At 36.2% G+C, this 23,976-nt stretch overlaps 1 protein-coding gene across 1 annotated transcript in view; it reads left to right on the top strand.

Annotated features, from left to right (window-relative positions):
• The window catches only part of CRYBG3 (beta-gamma crystallin domain containing 3), a 124,491-nt gene that overhangs the window by 42,712 nt on the left and 57,803 nt on the right, over nucleotides 1-23,976 (top strand). The window contains exons 3-7 of the mRNA XM_011927618.1: nucleotides 877-1,307; nucleotides 11,214-17,409; nucleotides 19,031-19,075; nucleotides 19,308-19,423; nucleotides 20,390-20,537. Of these exons, the coding sequence (XP_011783008.1) occupies nucleotides 877-1,307; nucleotides 11,214-17,409; nucleotides 19,031-19,075; nucleotides 19,308-19,423; nucleotides 20,390-20,537 (6,936 nt within the window). The remainder of the gene's footprint in view (nucleotides 1-876; nucleotides 1,308-11,213; nucleotides 17,410-19,030; nucleotides 19,076-19,307; nucleotides 19,424-20,389; nucleotides 20,538-23,976) is intronic.

Here is a 23,976-nt window from a genome sequence, read left to right on the forward strand (position 1 = left end):
AGTGCCAACATGCTCTTTGATGTAGCAGCTCAGTTTTTCCTCACACAGTATACATTAATGTGAGTTTGCTTTACCAGTAACTTAATTACGAGCAGGCAAAGTGGACTTCTGCAAGTGTTTGTCTTTAAGAATGCCTGATGCTATCCATGGTTTGCATTAACATTATGTATCAGGACTTCCTGTTTTACCAGGAAGGGGTCACAAGTGGGCTCTTTCTCTGAAGTACCATGTTACTGTCTTTTCCTCATCTTCTTGAATAATGTTACATATTGTGCCAGCTTTATAGGTTAACACAATGCTGAAATGATGAGGTCTGTTGAGATGTTATTATCTCAAGTACCAATAATTTGAATACTCTCCCTTAGCTCTGTCATAATAAAGGCTAAATTTAAATACACATGTTTACTGTGGTTTCTTTACTTCTCTTTCCGTATTTACCTCTCATGTCATTTTTGTACCCTAACCTCCAGTCATATTAAACTCCCTTAGGAGCTGATAACCCACAACACACACACAGATGCATAAGCATCACATAGTCACTTTTTCTGTCCCCTTCAAAGAGTGCACTTCCTCTGGGAAGCATCCCCCAAGTTACCTTCTGTGTTCTCACTTCCACCAAGTCTGGACTAGTTACTCCTGTTCTGGGTTCCCATGTGTGCGGTAGTTCTCCCCTCATGACATTTACCATATAGCTTTTTAAAGGTCGTGCTTACCGCGCCCTTCAGTAGATTGTGAACTGCCCAAAGGAGCAGAAGCCATTAGTCTTATTCACAAATGTATCCCTGATGTCTACACAGAGTCTGTTTTGTAATAGCTTGTCAGTCTGTTTTATTATTTAAATAATGATGCTTATTATTGTCTATTTTGTTTTCAAAGATTCGCCAAAATGAGGACAAAAGGAACCATGCTGAGAAGTCAGTCACTCTTCCAGTGCAGGAAGATCCCAAAAAGGCATATGATGTTTCCAGTTCCACAGCAGATACCAAAATAGGAGAAAGTGACAGACAGCCAAAAGAAAGCTTTTTTCAGTTTCTTGGTAACTTATTCAGTATTTCGGGAAAATCATCTCTAGGTGAAGCTAAGCAGTCTTCTTTCAGAGATGACCATGATAAAGCTGAGAAAGATTTACAGAATCCCAATGACCATCATGAAGAAGGGATCAAAAGGGAGAGAGAGATTTTCAGTGGCTCCCTAAGAACCCAGACACATCCAACAGAAGAACAAGACTCCAACTCATCCGAACTCTCAGATGCTTTTTCTTTGGATACAACACAAGACAGTGAACAAGAAGCCACTAATTTGCTAAAGTAAGTTTAAAATTTAATTGAACCAAAAAATTGAGCTTTTTGGATCTAGCTTTTCAGCTTTAGTTTTAATCCTAGTAATTGGTGGGATTGGAAAAGATATTCTGTAGTGTCCCTACTACTGGGTAAAAGACTTTATGATCTCTGTACCATACAAGTAATTAAGCATGGTACAGAGAACCATACAGGTAATCCAGGGCCTGCTAAATTTGTCTTAGTAAAAGATTTATTTTTTCCCTGCATGGTAATGTTTTCTGTTGCATGAATTCCTCCTGTGTCAGGACGGGCAACATATTCAATATGTGCATTTTGAGGGAAAATGGTCCTCAGGTTTGTATTCTTACTCTGTCAATATCTTTATTCTGTAAAATTTAATTAAAGCAGTTAAGAAAAGCAATTAAATGGGCTCTATTCATGAAACTAGCTTTATGAACCTTTACAGAGCTCCAAGAAACTAAAATATTGCTTGAATTTAAGGAGCATTTTACCACCAATTTCTTCATTGTTTGATTAGCAAACACACACCAACTTGTTTTTCCTTTTACTCTCAAATGAGGTAGAAGGAATATTTTGAAATTAAGGAATGTTTATCACATTGTTGAGTCCATTCGATACTTTGTGTGACATAAAAGTATTCTTTTGTAACTAGTAAGGTTTTGTTTTATTGATTTTACTTTTACCTCTGCTCGAGAATTTATTATTGAAGAAGCCATCAATAATATTATAGTCAGATATAAGCATTACCTTATAGTTATGCAGTTCTTTTTAGTTTCCAGGAAGTTCTTTATAGTTTCCAGGTGTCTTTATGTAGGTGCTTTCAGTTTATTCCTCATAGTAAACTTATGATATAGGCATAGACCTATCTTACAGCTCTGTGAAAATAGATTAGAATTTGTCCATGAAGAATAATGTTGTGGGGCTTGTTCCACCTGATGTTAAAATGTATTGATACAGCTGTGGTATTTGAAACAGTGTCATACTGATGTAATATTTGCTAGACATTTAAATCGAACAGAGTAGACAGCCTAGAAATAGACTCTCTTATATGTAACTTGAACCCTAGAATGTGATGGCATTATGTGTTCCTCATCTTTGTATTAAAGTAAATGAAGATAGAGTAACAAATATTAAAAACAATAAAAATGTTAAAAGCAGCATTTGTACATTTTTATTTTGGTAAGAAATGATTTTCTAAGCATAATAGCAATGGAAGGTATCAATAAGAAGATCAGTAGATTAAAACTTATTCCCAATTTTCAAACTCTTTTATGTCAAGTAACATAAGCAATAATAAATTTAAATGGAAAATGAGAAAAATTATACACAAAAAAATGACAGAGAATGCTTTAACTGATAAGCAATTTAGACACCAACTCACCAATAGAAAAGGCAAACAATATAAACAAATCTTTCAAATAAAAGAAGTCTAATCTGTTAATAAGTGAAAAAAGTTTATTTTCACTAACAATCAAGGAAACGCAAACTAAAATGAGAATTTTTCCCCTATTAAATTGATAACAATAATAATAAATGATAATGTCCTGAGTGAGTCAGAGTTGATAAGGCTGGCACTCATGTACCCAGCTAGGAGTGGAGTACAAATTGGTAGCATTTTTTAGAAATTCAATTGGCAATATATATCAGGAATCTTAAGTTTGTAAGTTATTTCTGATAATGTACAAAGGTGTTCATTCTAACATTATAGGAACGTATATTTGGAAATCAGTGTCCAACAGCAGAAAAGTGGCTCAATTGTGCTGCATCCATAATATGTGAATAAGATTGTCTAAAGCAGGACTATTCAAAGTGTGGTCCTTGGAGCAGCAGCAGCAGAATCACCTGGGACCTCATTAGAAATGCACATTATCTGATCAGATCCACTGAAGCAGAATCTCTGCGGGAGTGGGGCCCAGCAATATTCTAACTACCTCTTTAGATGATTGTTTTGCTTGCTCATATTTGACATCTAGCATTTTAAAGTAACTTAAAATGGTGATAATTTTGAGGTTGTTATAGGAATTGGGTAGAATGGAAGTTTGTACTTTTTCTCCTTTGATTAGTTAGGTCAGATTTTTTTTCTTTGGTACTAGTCGATTAAAAAGAGAGAAGATGCTTCCTTCAGGCCTAGCTTTGAAAATCCCACAGTTTACCAGGCTTAGAATTACAGTTTCAGCAACTTCCTCCTGACAGCTGTCAATATGCTTAAGAATTATAATTTAGGCCAGGCGTGTTGACTCATGCCTTTAATCTCAGCACTTGGGAGGTCGAGGCAGGTGGATCACCTGAGGTCGAGAGTTCGAGACCAGCCTGACCAACATGGAGAAACCGTGTCTCTACCAAAAATGAAAAATTTGCGTGGTGTAGTGGTGCATGTCTGTGATCTCAGCTACTTGGGAGGCTGAGGCAGGAAAATCACTTGAACCCAGGAGGCTGAGGTTCTCATGCCATTCTTCTGCCTCAGCCTCCTGAGCAGCTGGGACCATAGGCACCCGCCACCACGCCTGGCTAATTTTTTGTATTTTCAGTAGGGACAGGGTTTCACCATGCTAGCCAGGGTGACCTCGATCTCCTGACCTCGTGATCCGCCCGCCTCAGCCTCCCAAAGTGTTGGGATTACAGGCGTGAGCCAGTGTGCCCGGTCAATATATGTAGAGAATCCTTTACTATTAATGAAAATTTTGAGGATCTGTATTTTATTTTAAAGTTATTTTGGCTCTGTGATATGAATTATTAAAAGCAATGATATATTTAAGTTTTTTATTCACGATCATGAGTATATCTCAAATATAAAACGTTATTTAAAGAGCTTATAGGGAGAGGATGATTAATGGATATAAAATTACAGCTAGATCTACATAGGAGGAATAAGTTCTAATGTTCTGTAGTACTGTAGGATGACTATAGTTAACAATAATCGATCGTATGTTATCAAACAGCTAGCAGAAAGGACTAACTGTTCACAACACAAATGATAAATGCTTGTGATGGATATGCTAATTTCTCTGAATTGATCATTACACAGTGTATACCTGTATCAAAATATCACTCTGTACGCCATAAGTATGTACAATTATTACATATCAATTAATAAAAGCTTATGCTTTTGAAATTGCTAGGAGATTTCAGTGTCACATACAAACATTTCAATTTTTTGATATTAGGAGGAATGAATTAACTTAAATTTTTTCATTGCCTTTCTTATGGATGAATGCTCCTACTTTAAAAAAATAAATCAAGGCTTATTAAAAAAGGGTTAATAGCTTAAACAAGGTAATAAAACATCCTATACTGTATAACAGATGCCCATTACTATGCTATCAAACATAATTTTCCTTATTACCATTAATACAGCTTTCAGAATTTAGATAAGTTATTACAAGTTAAGTATCCCTTATCTAAAATGCTTGGTACCAGAAGTGTTTTAGATTTTCAATATTTTTTCAGATTTTAGATTTTGGGGGGTGGGTATTTGCATAGACATAATGAGAAATCTTGGGGATGGGACCTAAGCCTAAACACAAAATTCATTTATATTTCATTTACATCTCATACACATGATTTAGGGGCATGAAGCAAAGTTTGCTCCTGAAAGTTTGCACCCAGAAAGCAAAGGTGCTTGTTGATTTGTTTGAGTTATAGATTGTAGATATGAGACCTTTGTCAGATGCATATTTTGCAAATATTTTCTCCCATTCTGTAGGTTGTCTGTTTACTCTGTTGTTAGTTTCTTTTGCTGTGCAGAAACTCTTTAATTAGGTACCACTTGTCAATTTTTTTGTTGTTACAATTGCTTTTGGAGTCTGTCATGAAGTCTTTGCCAAGGCTAGTGTCCAGAATGGTTATTTTCTAGGTTTTATTCTGGGGTTTTTATAGTTTTAGGTTTTATATTTAAGTTTTTAGTCCATCTCGAGTTGATTTTTGTGTATGGTGAAAGGTAGGGGTCCAGTTTCAATCTTCGGCATATGGCTAGCCAGTTATCCAAAGGACATCAACAGACACTTCTCAAAAGAAGACACACACCTGGCCAACAAGCTTAAGAAAAAATGCTCAATATCACTAATCATTAGAGAAATGCAAATCAAAACCACAGTAAGATACCATCTCTTACCAGTTGGAAAGGCTGTTAAAACAACAGGCTGGTGAGGCTGTGGAGAAAAGGGAACCCTTGTACCCTGCTGGTGGTAGTGTAAATTAGTTCAGCCATTGTGGAAAGAAGTGTGGTCATTCCTCAAAGAACTTAAAACAGAATTACCATTTGCCCCAGCAATCCCATTATTGGGTATATAACCAAAGGAATATAAGTCATTCTACCATAAAGACACATGCATATGTCTGTTCATTGCAGCAATATTCACAATAGCTAAGACATGGAATCAACCTAGACGCCCATCAGTGGGGGACTAGATAAAGAAAATGTGGCGCAAAAACAGCAGGGAATACTACACAGCAAAAAACACCAGGGAATACTACACAGCAATTAAAAAGAATGAAACCATGTCCTCTGTAGCAACATGGATGGAGTGAGAGACCATTGTCATAATCTAATTAACCCCTTTATGCTTAGCGTTCCATTATTGGAACGCTAAGCATGTGGGAGTTCTTTACATCCTGCTGCTCAAGCTCATTGCCAAGGTCTGATTTTTCAAACTCAAAAAATTGCAAACTCCCACATAAAATGCAAGAACAGAAAAAACAAATACTGCATGTTCTTACTTCTAAGTGGGAGCTAGACATTGAATACATGTGGACACACGGGAGCAATAGACACCAGGGCCTATTTGAGGGTGGGAGGAGGATGAGGATTGAAAAACTACCCACTGGGTATTATGCTGGTTAGCTGGGTGACAAAATTATCTGCACACGAAACCCCTGTCACATGCAATGTATCCATTTGACAAACACGCATGTGTATTCCTTGAACCTAAAATAAAAGTTGGAAAGAAGAAAAAATGATAAATTTTCCACTTGTGGTATCATGTTGGTGCTCAAAAAGTTTTGGATTTTGGAGCATTTTGGATTTCAGATTTTCATATTGGGAATGTTCAGCCTGTATTTACTATGTAAAGTGAATTAAAAAAAAATCCTCACCAAAAGGCAATGTTCATTGTTTTTAAATTATAACTGACTATACAAATTTCGTTTCTAATATCCATAAAACCTTTATGAAAACTTGTGTGGCAACATTTTTAGATTGTTTTCTGTATGTTAACTCATGTTTCTGGGGTAGTTTACATAGGAAGCTACTTTATTGTTGGGTTAATTTTTTTTTCAGTTCTAACTCTATTTTTCACAGGTACATATGCATAATGCTAAACTCTTCTGTGAAAGCTCCTGTGATTTTTTTTTTTTTTGCTTTGCTTTCCATAGAGAAGTTAAAAAGCCTTTTCTATTATGAGAGAAGATATTCTTTGTAATTTGAAAGGAAATAAATCTTACTGCTAAAAAAAAATGTAGCTTAGCCGGGCACAGTGGCTCGTGCCTGTAATCCTAGCACTTGGGGGTGGCTGAGGCAGGCAGATCACTTGAGGTCAGGAGTTCGAGACCAATCTGGCCAACACGGTGAAACCCCATCTTTCTCTACCAAAAACAAAAAATTAGCCGGGTGTGGTGGTGCATGCCTGTAATCACAGCTATGCAGGAGGCTGAGGCGGGAGAATCACTTGAACCTGGGAGGCTAAAGTTGCAGAGAGCCAAGATCGTGCCACTGCACTCTAGCCTGGGTGACAGAGCGAGACTCCATCTCAGAAAAAAACAAAAATAATAATAATAATTTGTCATATTTTCCTAAATGTGAATTAAGTAATTTTGCTATAAGTCTAGTTATTACGTTCAGGCTGCTATTATAGAATTTTCTTTGAAGAATGATACATGTCTTTGGTTGACCTTTGTATTATCAAGTGTATCAAATTTATCTACAATAGAGCATAGCTGTATGTATTACCTAGAGGCTTAATAAACCTTCATATAATGAGTAATTATGTATTGGGTTAAAATCTGTAAAACCTTTTCAGATTTTCAATATGTGTGCCTACTTCCTTAAATACTTGAAATTTTTAGATATTTTACTTTTTTTCTCGCTGTTCTTTGGATTATGTACCTTTGGTATGTAGCATAAGCTGTAGATCCTATGTACAATTACAAAATGCGTGAAGTTAATACTCCCTTTTCTCTGTTTAGCTTGTGAAAATACAAATGATATAAATATAGAATAAAAATACGATGGTAACTTCCATGTGAGAGAAAACTAAGTACAAAATTCTGTTCTTACATATGAATCCTCCTATTGTTAAATACAATGTGGAAAAAAAAGTTTTTTAATTTTTAATTTTCCACCTTCAGCTTATTTTTAGCTATATGCATTTTGGCATTTATATTTACTAGGGAAAAATTAAAAATTAAAGGACAACTTTATGTTCCTAAGATTATTTAATTGTGTGAACTCAACTATACTCCACGAAAGAATGATCTAAAACATAATGTTGGTATGACTTAACCTTTTAAAAAGGGGGAGTTTAAAAAAAGATAGAGGGAGTGTAGCTCATTAGTACCTGAAGGGACTGCCTATAACATATGAAGCTGAACTTGTCACTTTGATTTCCTATTCTTTAAATATAATTGTTTAGTCTAAAGAATGTATGTTTTCATTACAAGTATATAATATTTCCACCTCCAGTGCAGCATATTAGTTAGAAATTTAAACCAGTGCATGTAACTTAATATAAATTAACTTAATCAACTTCGTTGAAAGTACTCAGAAAGCCCTAAAAAATATAAAACAATGATTCCCACCACCTACCCTGCAAAGGACCCCAATACCAAAAGGTATTACTATAGTGAGTTGAAATTTAATGGACTTTTTCTGTTTTTTATAAGTCCTTTTGGATCAAAAGTTGCATTGATGCAGGATAAAATGCTTTGAGGTTTGATTAAGAGAGAGTTGGTAGCAAGAGGACCTAAATTTACTACCCTAGAACAAATTTCTGTTCCTTATCTCTTATTTCCACTGACTATAAACATTTCTTGGTATTGATTTCTTCAGAAACATTGCAGCCTGTTTACAGGAGGTTTTAGGTATGAAATGTTAAAACTTTGAAAGAAAAAAACCTGTCATTTGTTTAGACTCTGTACCTTCATATGTTGTTCTGAAAGGCTTTTGTATTTTCTGAATAACTTACATATTTTGATATGGTATTTTACCAATAGCATTAATTTACCTATTTTTTTCTTCTTGCATATTTTCACGAACTGGTTGCCTTATCCAACTTTTTTCTTTCATTGTTTTATTTTTATATTCGCCATTCATTCATTCATTCAACTTTTGGGATTTTGTTGGTAGTTACAAATTAAATGTTTAATCCTATTATCATATAGCTTACTTTGAATAAAACATAATACATTATGAAAATTGGTATGAAGTATCACTACTTTATGAAACAGAAAATGTTTGGTACAAAACTTTTTTTCCATATTGCATATAAAAATAGGAAGATTCATATGTAAGAACAGAATGTTGTACTTAGTTTTCTTACACATAGAAGTTGCCATCACATTTTTATTAGATATTTATGTCATAGTTGGCTCTGTGCAAAAGGCTTACATAGAGAAATTAATAAAAACAATACGTTGGGCTCTGTCTTCATAAGGATTAGATTTTTAAAAAATACCAATGAGGAAAGACCCAAATATCAAATAGTGGTATCTTATCCAAGTTTTGACTTTTCTTCATAACAGTCCTTGATCTAGCCTGAAACCCATGCAGCAACTACAACCATTTTTGGAACACAAAGCTTTTCTTTCTGCATCTCCTTTAGTGCTTTATAATGGACAGTAAAAATAAATGAATATAGCTAACATAATTTTTTACAGTGCTGGTGCATTAGTATTTTAAGGGGCCAGGAAATATATATGTTGAAATGAATTATTTCAGCTAAAATTTAAGAAGTATTTAATAGACACAGTTGGTGAAGTTTTTACATGTCAAAAGAGATATAATTTCTCTTTTATCAATTAGACAAATCTAGAACTCTTAATGTAACTGCTTTAAAGTTGGCAATAAAATATATTTTTTAGGTATTGGAATACTGATAACTGAATTTCTAAATTATTCATGTTTATTTCATAGTAATGGTTTGGTTAATCATATGTCTAATCAGAAAATAAGTAGAATACACATCAGATTTTTCTACCATACTTTTTTTAAAAAATAATTTCAACTTTTATTTTAGAGTCGGGTGCATATGCAGGTTTATTACATTGATAAATTGCGTGTTGTGAGGGTTTAGTGTACAGATTATTTCATCACCCAGGTAATGGACATAGTACCTGACAGGCAGTATTTTAGTCCTCACCCTCTTCCCATCCTCCCCACTCAAGTAGGCCCCAGTGTTTATTGTTCCCTTCTTTGGATCCATGTGTACTGAATGTTTACCTTCCACTTATATGTGAGAACATGTAGTATTTGGTTTTCCTGTGTTAATTTACCTAGAATCATGGCCTCCACCTGCATTCATGTTGTTGCAAAGGACACAATTTTCTTCTTTTTTCTGTCTGCATAGTATTCAATGGCATATATGTACCACATTTTCTTTATCCAATCTACCATTGATGGACACCTAGGTTGATTTCATGTTTTTGCTATTGTGGATAGTGCTGTGATGAACATATGAGTGCATGCTATTTTTTATAGTCAGGAAATTGAAAGCTAATTAGAGTTCAAAATTTAAAACATTTTAATTATCACATATAAAAATGAAGACATTAGTTTGAAATACATTACTTAGCACTAAGTATCATTGCTTTACTTATTCATTAATTCATGAGAAGGTATTAAGCATATACAATTTGCGAAATCTTGTGTGAGGTACTTAAAAACAGAAAGATGATTAGGACACAGTACCTTCCCTCAAATAGCCACCAGGCTAGTGGGGAAAATAAATAAGTGCATAGATCTTTATGATTTAATGTGACAAACGTTGTGCTCTGTGCACCCGGAGATCAAAGACTAACTGTCCATCTTAGTAGTAGAGGGATAGTTTTGCATGGAAATTATTTGTGTGCTGAGTCTTAGAGGGCATTAGAGTTTCCTTCTGATGCTGGCATTAAAGGACAGAGAATGATGCATGTAATTGCCTGCAAGATAGTATGGCATGATGTGCAAACTCGTGGGGGTAGATTCTCCAAAGGAAATTGGGTGCTGAGAGCATCAGGATCTTTATACTGGGGTTAGTTTTCTATACTTCCTCTAGACATCTTTTTTGATTTCGGCATTTGCCCAAGCAGTTTAATACTCACTATACTAATTGAATATTTGAGGAACTGAAAACAGAGAATTTTGATGCAGTTTTGTCATTTATTGAATTAACAAATACATACTGAGTGCTTACTGTGGGCTAGACATCTTGCCATCTGTTTTCCTTTAAAATGTTTCCATCTTATGTGCTAAATGTTGCTGTTCAAATTCACATCTAAGAATAAAGGAATAGAAGGTCATTATGATGCTTTAATGTGGTGGAGAAATCAGTGATGTATCCCTAAACTTGTAGTAATATGAGGCCCAAAGTCAATCTGGTTACTTAGAGTCAGACACTCCTTTGAGATTAGAACTAGAACCCAAGGCTTGAACTCATATTCTGTTAACCACAGTCAGAGGTATGTATGTAATCAGGTAAGAAGGAGTGATTCTAAGGAACTCAAACATTCTTCATGCTGCATTGACATTCAGGTGCTGCTTGTTAAATTTTTACTATTTTTGGTCAAGATAAATTTAAAGCATTCTATGATTTACTCCCCAAATTGGTACATATCAAGGGAAGTGGTGTTTTAAAAGATGTACTTTTACCCCAGTTGCTGGGATTAGTAATAAGTATTATTAGTTGTATTTCCTGATACTCTCATACTTTCTTTTTACAGACAAATCGATGGTAAACCAGAAGAGCCTTCAGTAACATATGCAACATATCGAGGCCCAAGTCACATTAGGAAATATTTAAAGCAACAGACGGGCTTGGCAACTGTGAATACCTTGGACAGAGAAAATGAAAGTTCTGACTCTAGTATAAACAGACACATTGACCCTGGAAGTGAGATTGAGGCTGGGATACTGCCACTGTTGTTATCAGCTAGTACAGACTCATCTATGAAAGGAAATCTACTTGAAGGCCCATTAGAAGACTCTGATTGTAGCAAAACAAGTCTCAACACAGAAAGTTCTTTGACAAATAACCCAGAACTGCAGAATATTGCCTCTTCCAATAATCTTTTAAATAAAAATGCTTGGGGGGGTATTGAGAGAAATAGGTCATCCCCTTCTTCTGTGACGAACTCCAGCTACGATGGAGAATCTGACTCACAGCACCATTTAAGTTGCGAACCAGTTTCTCAGACTAACAGAACTTTGGTATGTTCAGCATTGTTCACAAGAAGTAGCAGTAGCAATGTCCCTTGCAGCCCAGATTTTCAGAGAGTAACTACAACAGAAAATACGATAAAAGAAAACAGCACTGTGATGAGTAATGGGACATTGGTGCAAAGAGAGGAGCTTGTTGAGCCTCAGGGCCCTGCTATTTCTAATTTCCCTTGTACTAAATCTGATGGGAGTGACACTACTGAACAGGAAAGTACAAATTTGCCAAGTCCAAATAAATCAATTAGGCATGAAGATCTGCAGTTGCCAAAGAGTGAGTGTTCTGACAAGCAAACCATAGATAACTCATCAAAGCAAGCTGCCACTCACACCAGTGTCATTGCTCTTCAGAGACATGCTGTGACAAACATAGAACTTGTAAATGAAGGAAAGAGATTGTCTGCCCAAGACTCACAGAAAAATGTGGTTGTTAGAGAAATCAGGCGAGAAACAGAAAGTGCCTCAGCTGGTGAATCCATAGCTTCAAGTCATGTAAAAGCTCCAGAAGATAAAATTGAGTCATCACCCAAAGATACTGAGCAATACTTTGAAACCAAAGCCAAAAAGCTTGATTTTAGGTCACATGATAAAATTCCTCGTATTAGAATGAATAGAAAAGACCTGACCTCCTTAAATTACATCAGTGAATCAGCAGTTGTAGCATGCTTAGGAAATAAAAATGCACCTGAGTTGAAATTTGAACTTAATAGAAGTCACATTTCAGAAACGCCTCTTGACTCTGAGCGTTCTCAACAAACTAAAGTATCACCTGATGCTAAAACATGTCTTAGCCTTGACTGTAAAAAACCAAATTTCAATATTTCACCTCCTACCTTTGTTTCTGGAGTTGGGATGCTGAGCAAGTTGGATATTCCTGATTTAATGAATGAGGGTTCTCCTGTGCCCATTGAAACTGGGAATGTCAACACTGTTGGTATTTCCCATCAGCCTAGTAAGTGTAAAGAAGAAAATGTGAAAAACCATGTTGAGGCTGCAGGCGGGAAGAGTCCTCCTCTTTCCTTTTGCCTTGAATATACATCTGCAATTTTTGAATCCAAGGAAGTTCTTTCTAATAGTGAAAAATGCCAGGTTCTTCCAGGTTCTGAAGCCACTGGCCCTCACTTAACTGGGATGGAGCTATTGAGCTTTGACTCTGGAAACCTCTCTAAGGATTGCAGTTCCATTTTATCTCAAGACCCTAATAGAGTAGAGTTAATGTCTTCAAACACTAAAGCAAATATAAGCATAATAGAGAAGTCTGATTCTCTTTCCTTGGAAGCCAAAACTGCTAACATTGTATCAAAAGCTGAAATTGATGGTCAGAACAATGTTCCTGTGGAGTCACATTCTGGAAGAGGAAAAACTATATCCTTGTCCAAGGTATCTTTTTCACAAGCGGAGCCCAGAGACATTTCTCAGGATAAAATGTCTTCTTTTCCATTGAAAATTACCCATGTTCCAGAAAAGCCTATTTTATCAGAATTAACATTTCTAGAAGTTCAACAGGACAAAAGTTTTCAATCAATTCATCATAATGAGATTGGAGGGAAATGTTCAGATGCTAGCCTTAAAGAGAATTGCCAAGCTGAGCTTTCTCCTGCTACCTCCAAATATGAAGATATACCAGAAACAGAGGTAGATGTCTTAGGCTCTCCTCCTGCTCTTCTTAAAAGTATTATATCCAGGATTTTACCACCTATTCATGATGAGAAAGTTAGTAGGCAAATGGCACAGAATTGTGAAGCTAACACTTATATGATTCATCAATCTTTGGATATTTGTGGGACTAAAAAGATTTCTGGTCACTCAGAAATGGCAGAACTCAGCTTAACTAATATTTTCCATAAATTCCAAGAAACTGACATCTCAAAAGTAAATTCACCTTTTCTGGATTCTGATTCCAGTTTGGGAAAAAATGTTTCTGCATCTGAGGACTCAAGCTTCCTTAATGTACCTTCTGTGCTGAGATCAGAAAAGAAATCCTCATCTTACAGAAAGAAAGAGAACATCCATTTTTTAAATGGTGGTATTGATAGTGTGTCATCTTCCTCTAGTTACCCTGAAGAAGTTAGCATGATAATAAATTCACATAAGTCCCAAAATAATTTGGATTCTATACAAGTTACCAAAGATCTCACACATGAAGGTACCTCTATAACTAACCTATTGTACCCTAACACCTCTTATTTGGAATTTGAAACGTCTGTCTCACTTGGGACAGAAGTAACCCCATTTCAGGAACATTTTGGGATTTATACTGGGAAGATATCCACTGATTTCCCAACCACTGCCCAATTTGACAATCCCATGGAAGCAGAGACTGGAGCAGTTGCTGGGCCTGCAGTGTCAGTTAACAGCTCAGGCCAACAGTATTCTGAAGCCTCTGCTGAGCACATAGAAGCCAGGGGAAGAGCACATGACCAACTTTTGGACCTCGAAAGTAGTTTACTCAAAAAGGCCGACACATTGATTGGTGAGATTTTTCATTCTGTCAGGGAAGAACAAAAATTCAAACACACAGTGAGTACCTGCCAGGAGCACATAGCCATAGAAGGCATAATGAATCGGGGTACCCTGAAAGAAGATATCTCTGAGAAAAACCCATTAGAAGTGCCACTAACAGATATCCAACAGACAGAGGGTTTGGAAGAGCAGGGCATGGAAAACATGTCAGAAGTCGAAGAGAAGCCCTGTGATTCACCAGCAGTTGGTGAGAAGAGTCTTCTTGTTGATCCTGATAGTATGAATGTATCTTGTTTGTTGGAAGATAAAGCTAGGGAATTAGTCAATGAGATTATTTATGTAGCCCAAGAAAAATTGAGAAATGATGCTTTTGAAGATACTGAGGATACTTGGGATTCTGAACTTCAGGCTGATCCTTCAAAAATTCTGAACAGTGATAGTGTTAAGCCACGTGATGTAGTTAGAGAGTTCTTGGTATCAGAACAGCCAATAAATCAAAGCACACAAATTAGTGAAAATAAAGTATTAAGTAAATTCTTCTCTGTAAGTAACTTAGCTAGTGGCACAGAGTCAATTAAGGGAAGAGAAATTGTTCTCTACCAAAAATCCCCATTTTCTGGAAATGGATCTGGACTGTCTGATAGTATAAATTTGCAGGAATCAGATACGGTTTTACTAGCTGAAGACATGTCACATAAACAGTCAGATGATAGGGTAAAAACACATTTATTTTGCAGTGAGGACTGTAATGAGACAATGGAAATAGAGAATGTGGATAATAACGAAACTGAGACAGAGGATAGAAGAACTCTTGTATTAAATTTCAAATGGCCTCCACTTGTGAATGATGACATCCATGCACCTGGTACATCTAAAAGCAGTTTGTCTGATAGCCTTGTATGTATATCTGAAAAAAACTTGCCAGGACACAGTAAAAACACACCTCTTGCAATGTCAGAAGTAGGGAAAGTACACAAGAAGGATAATGAAATAAATATAGGGAAAATCGAGCTTATACCTTCCATGTTAGAAACAGGGAAAACAAACAAAAAGGATGCTGAATTGAATATTCTGAAATATGAGGCAGTCCCTCCTATGTTAGAAATGGGAAGAGTACACAAAATGGATGCTGAAATGAATGTCAAGAAAACTGAACCAAAAGCTAATGTTTTTAAAATGGGAGAAGTATACCAAATGGATGCTGAGAGCTGTATTGAAAAAACTGAGGGATCACCTGACATTTTAGGAATGGAAAAAGCTTATAAGCTGAAGGATACTGAAGGGGATGTTGGCAAAATTGAGGTGATACCTATTATGCCTGAAGTGAAAAATGTCCACCAAAAGGATGCTGAAGGGTATATTGTAAAGACTGAGATGGCACCTGTTACAATTCACATGGAAAATATTTACCAAATGCATGCTGAAGGGGATATTGGCAAGACTGGGGCAATACCCTTGTCAGAATTGGAAAATATCTACCGAAAAGATGGTGAAGGGATTAGTGAAAAGGCTAAAGTAATACCCATTACATTAGCAATGGAAAATGCTTACCAAAAGGATGCTGAAGGGGATATTGCAAAGGCTGAAGTGATGATGCCTGTGAGGTTAGAAATGGAAAATACGTACCCAAAGGATACCGAAAGAGATAGTGGCAAAACTGAGGTGATGCCCATTGCATTAGAGGTAGTAAATACTTACCAAAAAAATGCCGAAGGGTTTACTGGGAACACTGAGGGATCTATTTTGAAAATGGAAGCTACTTACCAAAAGACTGCTGAAGAGGTCATTAAGAATACTGAAATAGTACCGTGTATGTTAAAAGTGAAGGAAGCACAGGAGGCAGCACCTGCCCCCTTAGAAATAGAAAAAGCATGCAAGAGAGATGTTAAAGACACTATTGGAGCAACTGTGTCCATACCCTCTGTGATAGAAATGGAAAAAATATCCCCAGAAGATTGTGGTGAGAATGTTGGGAAACACAAAGTGTTACCCACAGTGGTAGACATTGAGAAAATACATGGAACAGGACTGGGATTGACCATTACACAAGTGGAGGCCATGCCTCCTGCATTTGAAAGTAAAACACTACAAGAGTATGCCGAAGGGAGTGTTGGAGAAACAAAGGAAGAACCTACTGAAATAAAGGAAGGCTTGATAGCACATGAGAATAGACTTGCTACACATTTCAGGGGTTATGAATCCCCTACGTTAAGTAAGGATTATGAGGGCTACCCAGCCCCAGCAATGCCAGATTTTCAACCTGGAGATACCATAGCAAGACTAGACAAAAGAATGTCTCTTACTGCAATACATGACAAGAGGAGAGAGACAGATTATAGTGGCAAAAAAGGATATAATTTAGCTTTTGTTTCTCAAGATGAACAAGAAAATTCTTCCTTTACTATATTATACGAAGAGCCCCTTCAAGAAGAGGACAAGTATGCTTCCACAGAAGCAAGCCAAACACGGTCTGTCTGGTTTCCTGATACGTCCCCTGACAGCATGCCTGTTCTGGCATGTGAAAGGTCTGAGAGTAGAACTGACCTTGTCCATCACTTTGAAAAAGGTACTAAATTAGGTGAGACATTTGATAGTGAGAGTTCAGAAATGTTCTTATCAGTGGAGGCCAAAAGGTACAAAATTTATCCTTTAGCGTTGTCTCCCATTTATGAGGATGACAGCTCACAGGAGGACATTCTATCCAGTGAGGTTTCACCTGGTCACCATGGCCCCAGGAAATCAAGAGAGAGTGAAAACCAGCCCTCTTCTGTTTTATCCCTTCTCCAGTCAGTGTCAGAGCGTTTAAAGATGAATTTTGATGAAGATGACAGAGAGGCAGCTGAGGAGGAAGAAGAGGAGGAGGCAGCAATATTGCATAAAGATCTGAGAGCTGGAAGCAGGGAGCATGTTACCTTCCAGTTGCCAGATCCTTCTATCACATTTTACCCTGATGACCAGGAAAGCATTGGAATTTCTAAGAATTCATATGTGATTGCAAGTGAACCTACTACCTCCAATCTGCAAGTTGGTCTGTGGCCAGAAAAGACCTCATTTCTCCAGAAATCTGACCTTACTTCTAAACTACATTCTTCTTTAAAGAGTGCTTATCATCAGTATCTGCAGACTTCCCAAAGTCATTCCTCAGAAAAAGGAGCCAGATTTGGTGGAATTCTTCAGGAACCAGTGTCCAAGTATTTCCGTGTTCAAGACAACCCAGGCAGATTGAGCCCATTTATAGAGGTAAGTTATTTTGTTTATTATATTAATAATAATTATTAAAGCTTTGGGTCATGAAATTATCTAAAGGCTTATTAAGAAAAATCGATGTTTTGGCCAAGCATGCTGGCTCACGCCTGTAATCCCCGCACTTTGGGAGGCCGAGGCAGGTGAATCACGAGGTCAGGAGTTCAAGACCAGCCTGGCCAAGATGGTGAAACCTCATCTCTACTAAAAATAAAAAAAAATTGCCAGGCATGGTGGCGGGCACCTGTAATCCTAGCTACTGGGGAGGCTGAGGCAGAGAATGGTTTGAACCTGGGAGGCAGAGGTTGCAGTGAGCCAAGATCGCATGAGTGAGACTCCATCTCAAACAAACAAAAGAAAACAAAAAAGAAAATCAATGTTTGAGGTTGTAGAAGTTACATAAAGTTTGTTTCATAAAAATACCAGATTTATTCTTTGGTTGAAACATATCATAACTCATGTATTTTAGCTGGACTACTTAGGAAACAAAATTGCTTGGTCAGAATTTAAAAAGCATAATACTGAAGCAAGGTTATTTTGAAGTATTTTGCTAATATTTTTCAAGCTAAATTAAGTGACAGTCTAAATTTCTCAAGGTACTGTATGTGGGAAAATTGTCAGTTTGCATTTAGCTTATTAGTCTAATGAAAAATCTTTCTGTTAAGTAAAATTTTTAAGTATTTGACAGCAGCCTGTCACTACAACTCATGTTGTTGTTCATGCATCGCAGGGCAGTGAACAACCTAAATCAAACAAAAAGAACTGAAAACATTATAGCTGGAAAATGTCTTAAATTCAATTACATTTTAATATTTAATGTAGAATATTTATTAAATATGGGACTTTCCTTTCTGGCATTTCCAAGATGATGGTACTTTCAAGATAAAGATACAGGATGTCCAAGGCCTGTATCTTTACCTCAAACAATCTTCACGGCAAATAGTAATACTCAAAGACCAAACCAAAACTTACAAAGCAAAGTCGTTTTAAAAGACATGATGGGATTTGAAGAAATATTTCTTTCATGGTTCTCCACTGCCTACCAAATCAAGTGGCACCTCTTAACTCTGCATTATAAGGCCCCCAAGTTCTGTTTTGCCAACCTTGTCTCCCCACACTCTGGGTGCACACTCTGTGTTTCCTACCAGTGCACTTTTCCCCAGGATGGTTCTCCTCCAAGAATTTCTTTATTCACTATCCCATCACAACCTGCCACATTTTCCATTCACTGAAATGTTGTTTTTCAAGATCCCTCAATACCACTTCCTCAGAAAAGCCCCTTTGAATCTCTGTGTGTCCTTACCTCCATGCTGGTGCCATTTCCACAACCTAGTGTTTTCCTTGTGTTTTACCTGTGAATGTAACTTAGACTTAGAAGAGCTATGCAAATATGACCATCTATTTACCCATTCTAAGCTGTGTACTTCTTGAGGGCAGAGACAACGTGTTAATTTCCTATATGTTTGTATTTATATCACTTTTATCTAGCGAAGCACCTAGCTCATAATGATCACTAACTAAATATGTGATAAATTGGATACATGACTGCTAAGAAAATGAATTATGCATCTTTCACCGATGTTTCTCGAAGCTTACTTTTCCACTTTTATTATTTCAGAATGTTGACAAAGAAACTCTGAGATATAACCCAAGACCTGGGAAGGTAAGGATAACTTTCTCAAACTAAGATAAAGGTTAAAGATTAGGTGACTTTCAGGCTTGAGGAATTTAATATATGTGACTTAGAAAATGATTTCAAGGATTTAACATCTAAAGTAACATTTGTTTTTGTATATTTAGGATGTTTATTTCTATGTTCTAGGACATTTTAGAATTTAAAATACATTCTAAAAATTAGTTATTGTAGCTACTTACTGCTATTTACTGTGTTGCAGATGGTTATCTATGATCTCCATGAAAGTAAATATAAACAAGAAGTCTACTGTAATATTCCTGATGCTACATCATGGTCTTTTCCAAATGGAGTTCTAATAAAAGTTGTAAGGGGCTGGTAAGAAGTCTCTTAAAATTTTATAGCATATTTTCTTAAAGTAAATGTGTCTTCTTGCTGTTAATGCTTTTTTTCCTGTTTTTTATTAAAGTCATATTTTCCTTCCTCTACTTTTCGACAGAATATTTTGAAACATTTTTGTTAGTGTGTTATAACTTAATTGTTCTCTTTATTTACTATGGCATAAAATATAATCTGTTTTTAGTGCTTAAGCCAGTAAGTTGCAAGACCTAATCTATACAATCAGTACCATTCTGTAACTGCATTATTAGCAGATAGATTTGGCAAGTTTGGGTGAATGCTTCAGTTGAGTGAAGCATAGCTTTGAAAATGAGTTCAGAATTTGTGGGATGCTGAGGAATGTGAAGGCCACATAGTTAAAGTTGTTCGTATAACTTGCTTAGAAGTGAAGGAATCTTTGTATGGTCTAAAAATGAGAGGCAACCGCATCTGTTTATTATGGACCATGAGCCATGGGCAAGCTGGAGCCAGAATTTATTTGTCCAGTGTTTAGGTTACCCAGGTAAGCATTCACGTCTTAAGTCATATGGTATAATCTCATCTTCATATAATAAGATGGGATTTGTGTCCTGTGTTACTCAGCAACAAGAAAATTAGAAGTATAATTAGGAATTGTTGCACTATTGTTTTTAATGCAACTGTATAGTTTTGTATAGACCACATCTATAAAGAGCATACATACCTAAATATAGACATAGAAATGTATTATGGTTCTATGTTCAGAAAGTATTTCTATTTCCAAGGTATATGCACTTTTATTTTTTCTTTCCTATTCACCTATACTTAAATTAGCATATATCATTGTTTCAAAAAAATAGAGTTATATGCTAATAGTGGAAGATATCCCAGCTTAAAAAATTTAAGTAGACAAAATGGTCTGTGACTTATATGCCTCAGTTCTTAGAAAATTAAATATAAGCCATCATTGCATTTCTCTTCGTTTAGCTGGATTTTGTATGAGAAACCACATTTCAGAGGTCAGAAATGTGTGCTGGAAGAAGGGGAAAAGGTGTTAAATCGTGACTGGATTCTTCAGAATAGAAGGCATCCACAAAGAAACTTTGTATTGGGTTCTATCAAACGTGTCTTAAAGGTAACAACTGTAGATTTTTCTCCTGTTTTTTATTTGATTTTTATTTGTCATATAGTAAACCTGTGCTATGACCTGGCAGTGTTTACAAATCATTGCTAATTTTTGTGCTGTTACTAATCTTCATTGTCATATTGATAATCTTTTGAGTTTATGCAAATAGAGTGAATGGTAATTAAAAATATTAACCAGAGGTAATCTAGTTTATAAAATGTTACATGGGCTGGGCGCGGTGGCTCACACCAGTAATCACAGCACTTTGGGAGGCTGAGGCGGGCAGATCACCTAAGATTGGGAATTCAAGATCATCCTGGCCAACATGGTGAAATCCTGTCTCTACTAAAAATACAAAAATTAGCTGAGTGTGGTAGTGCAAGTCTGTAATCCCAGCTGCTCTGGAGGCTGAGGCACAAGAATCACTTGAACCCAGGACATGGAGGTTGCAGTGAATCAAGATTGTGCCACCGCACTCCAGCCTGGGTGACAAAGTGAGACCCAGTCTCAAAAAACAATAATAAATAAAGATATAAAATGTTACATGATGTACTATATATTTTTTAATAGGATTATACTATTGCTATTAAAATATGCTAATAGGAATAGTATACTCCTATTATAATAGCATACTATATACTATACTGTAATAGTATACTACTATAGTAGTATACTACTATAGTAGTGTACTACTATAATAGTATACTACTATAGTAGTATACTACTATATTAGTGTACTACTATAATAGTATACTACTGCTCCTACTGTAATACTCCTAGTGGTATATAATAGTATAGTATTGGCTGGGCACCGTGGCTCACACCTGCAATCCCAGCACTTTGGGAAACTGAGGTGGGTAGATCACTTGAGGTCAGGAGTTCGAGACCAGACTGGCCAACATGGTGAAACCCTGTCTCTACTAAAAATACAAAAATTAACCAGATGTGATGGTGGGCAGCTGTAACCCCAGTTTCCCAGGAGGCTGAGGCAGGAGAATCACTTGAACCTGGAGGGCAGAGGTTGCAGTGAGCTGAGATCATGCCACTGCACTCCAGTCTGGGCAACAGAGCAGGACTGTGTCTCATAACAATAATAATAATAACAATAGCAGCATAGTATTATAGAATACTCCTAATTAGTATACACTGTTCCTAATTAGGAGTATACTATTCAGGAATATTAGAAATTCCTTATTGATTTTCAGATATACATTTTCCTAGTGTAGATTGCTTCTGCTTATTATAGACATGTGTGTGCATGTATGTGTGTGTGTTAGGGGAAATAGGGGAGGATTGGAATAGGAAGGGAAGGTATTGTGTTTTATTTTTCTGTTTAAACAATATTAATACTAAGATGAGAAGGGTCTTCCAATATAATAAAATATTTTGTATGAAGTTCTGTGGTAGTATAGAGGAGGGGTTAATTAGTGATAAGGACATCTCAGATAAGGACAGAATTCTCCTCACAGGTATTCTTAAGATTTCCTTCAATAGTAACATAATATGTGATACAATACAGTTACTTATGTGACAGTCATGGATATATGTAGTTTTTAAGTTTATGGAGATTTCATTTGTATACATAAAAAGTATAAATTGAGAGGAACACCATCATGATGACTTGGATTGTTATTATTAAACTCTTGATAGTGGTCTGTAGCATTCAGAGAAATTAAATATAGCCTACAGAAAAACTCAAGTTATAAAGGGTGTCTGCACGTGTTTTACGTGAATCAATACTGTCTACCAAACTCTTAAGTAAACCTATATTTAACAAATATTTGTGTCTGCTTTTAAGCCAACACTGTGGTGTGCACAGGGAATAGAAATACAAGTGAGATACGGTTCCTTCAGGTTGCTTAAAGACTGGGGGAGAGCAGCTGAGTCACATGATTATATGATGTGAGAAGTGTTCTCCAGGGCCCTCTGGGCACACAGAAGAAACAACTCACCTTTGGGAAGAGGCATGTCACCTGGAGGAGGTGGCACCTGTTTGGAATGTTGCAAGGACTAACAGGAGTTAAGCAGTCTAGGAGATATGAGGGAGTTCCTGGCAGAGCCACTTTTGTCAGATGCATAGGTGGGCTTTGGTGGCCTAGTGTAATGCAAGGAGATTAAGATGGCTGAAGTGGAGAGAGCAATGTCCATTTTCATTGAAAGATTTAACTGCAGTCAGTTCAGTTCTGCAGATAACCATCTGAGTGCTCACTCGATTAACTCAACTAGAAATTCCTTGAAAAAATGACTAGTTAGTTTGTAACTGTACTCTTTTAAGATTTATATAACTTGTGGTTTTGTCCTTTCTTTGTGAAATCAGGCACTATGCCAAGGCCTAGTGGGAAAAAAACAAGTAATTTATGGCAAACAGCCACCTCTCTCAACCCCCCCTGAAATCAAACAATAAAATCAAACAGATTTAATCTGGTGAGCATAGATATTTGAATGGATATTTGCACGTCCACCATTTATTTAGACTATATTATAAGAAAGAGTAAGTCAGGCTTGTACTTTTTCCTCCAGTGTTTGTTCTTGGAATCATTTCTTTTTTTAGTTGCAGTGTCAGTATCCGTGTATCTCGAACAGGTTAACAACTTTTAGTGAGGAAGGAAAATAAAACTATTGAGCATTGAATGAAAGAGGCATAAACCTTGTTTAAATATTTTACAAAGTAATAATTAGGCATCAAACTGCTTCCTTTTTCCAACGTTGTCAAAATTCTGCCTATCGATGCTTCACTTTCATGGTGGTTGTTTCCATGCCAGATTCACTTCTGCCTATTCTATGCCAACTTTATCGTGTTGAATCATCTTTATATTAGTTGTTTTCATCATTGTAGTCAAGACTTTAATGTCCTTTAAAGATAATTCTTCCATGACGTCTTCACTTTAGAGTACACCACCCAAACAAACATTGTTTGTACAACACAATGCAGAGGAAATTTGTTTGTGTGACACAGTTAGTTATGTATTTTGTTACTGTAACTCAGATCCCTGGGGGGACGTTAATATGGAAATATTTGAAATATTGTTATTGGAACTCTATTATTAACAGCATACAAAAGAGCCTTGAGGATTGACAGGTATAGCAGACACCCTCAGTTATCAGTATGTAGATTCCAGCTAAGGGTTGTCTTTGTCCTCAGGGAAAATAATTGGGGATGAAGGTAGTAACATGGTGAATCTTGATTCAAGTGCTTTCGTTTGTAAAATTAGAATAAATTAATATTGCAAATTACTATGTTTACTGTGTATTTAAGTCTTTTTTTAAAGATATGCCATTTTTCTTATGGTAAAATCTGTTGTTAGATCCAGAACTGAGGTATCTTATGTAAGGTAGAGACAAATAGACTTTCTTACTGTGTTTGTTAACTGTGATTTTGTTAACTATAACTATAAAACTGTCCTCATTCTTACTAATTGCTATAATAGTATACGTTTGCAAATTTCAC

The sequence above is a fragment of the Colobus angolensis genome, unplaced genomic scaffold (genome assembly GCF_000951035.1).
Source record: "Colobus angolensis palliatus isolate OR3802 unplaced genomic scaffold, Cang.pa_1.0 Scaffold73, whole genome shotgun sequence".
In the NCBI taxonomy this organism is placed as follows: Eukaryota; Metazoa; Chordata; class Mammalia; order Primates; family Cercopithecidae; genus Colobus; species Colobus angolensis.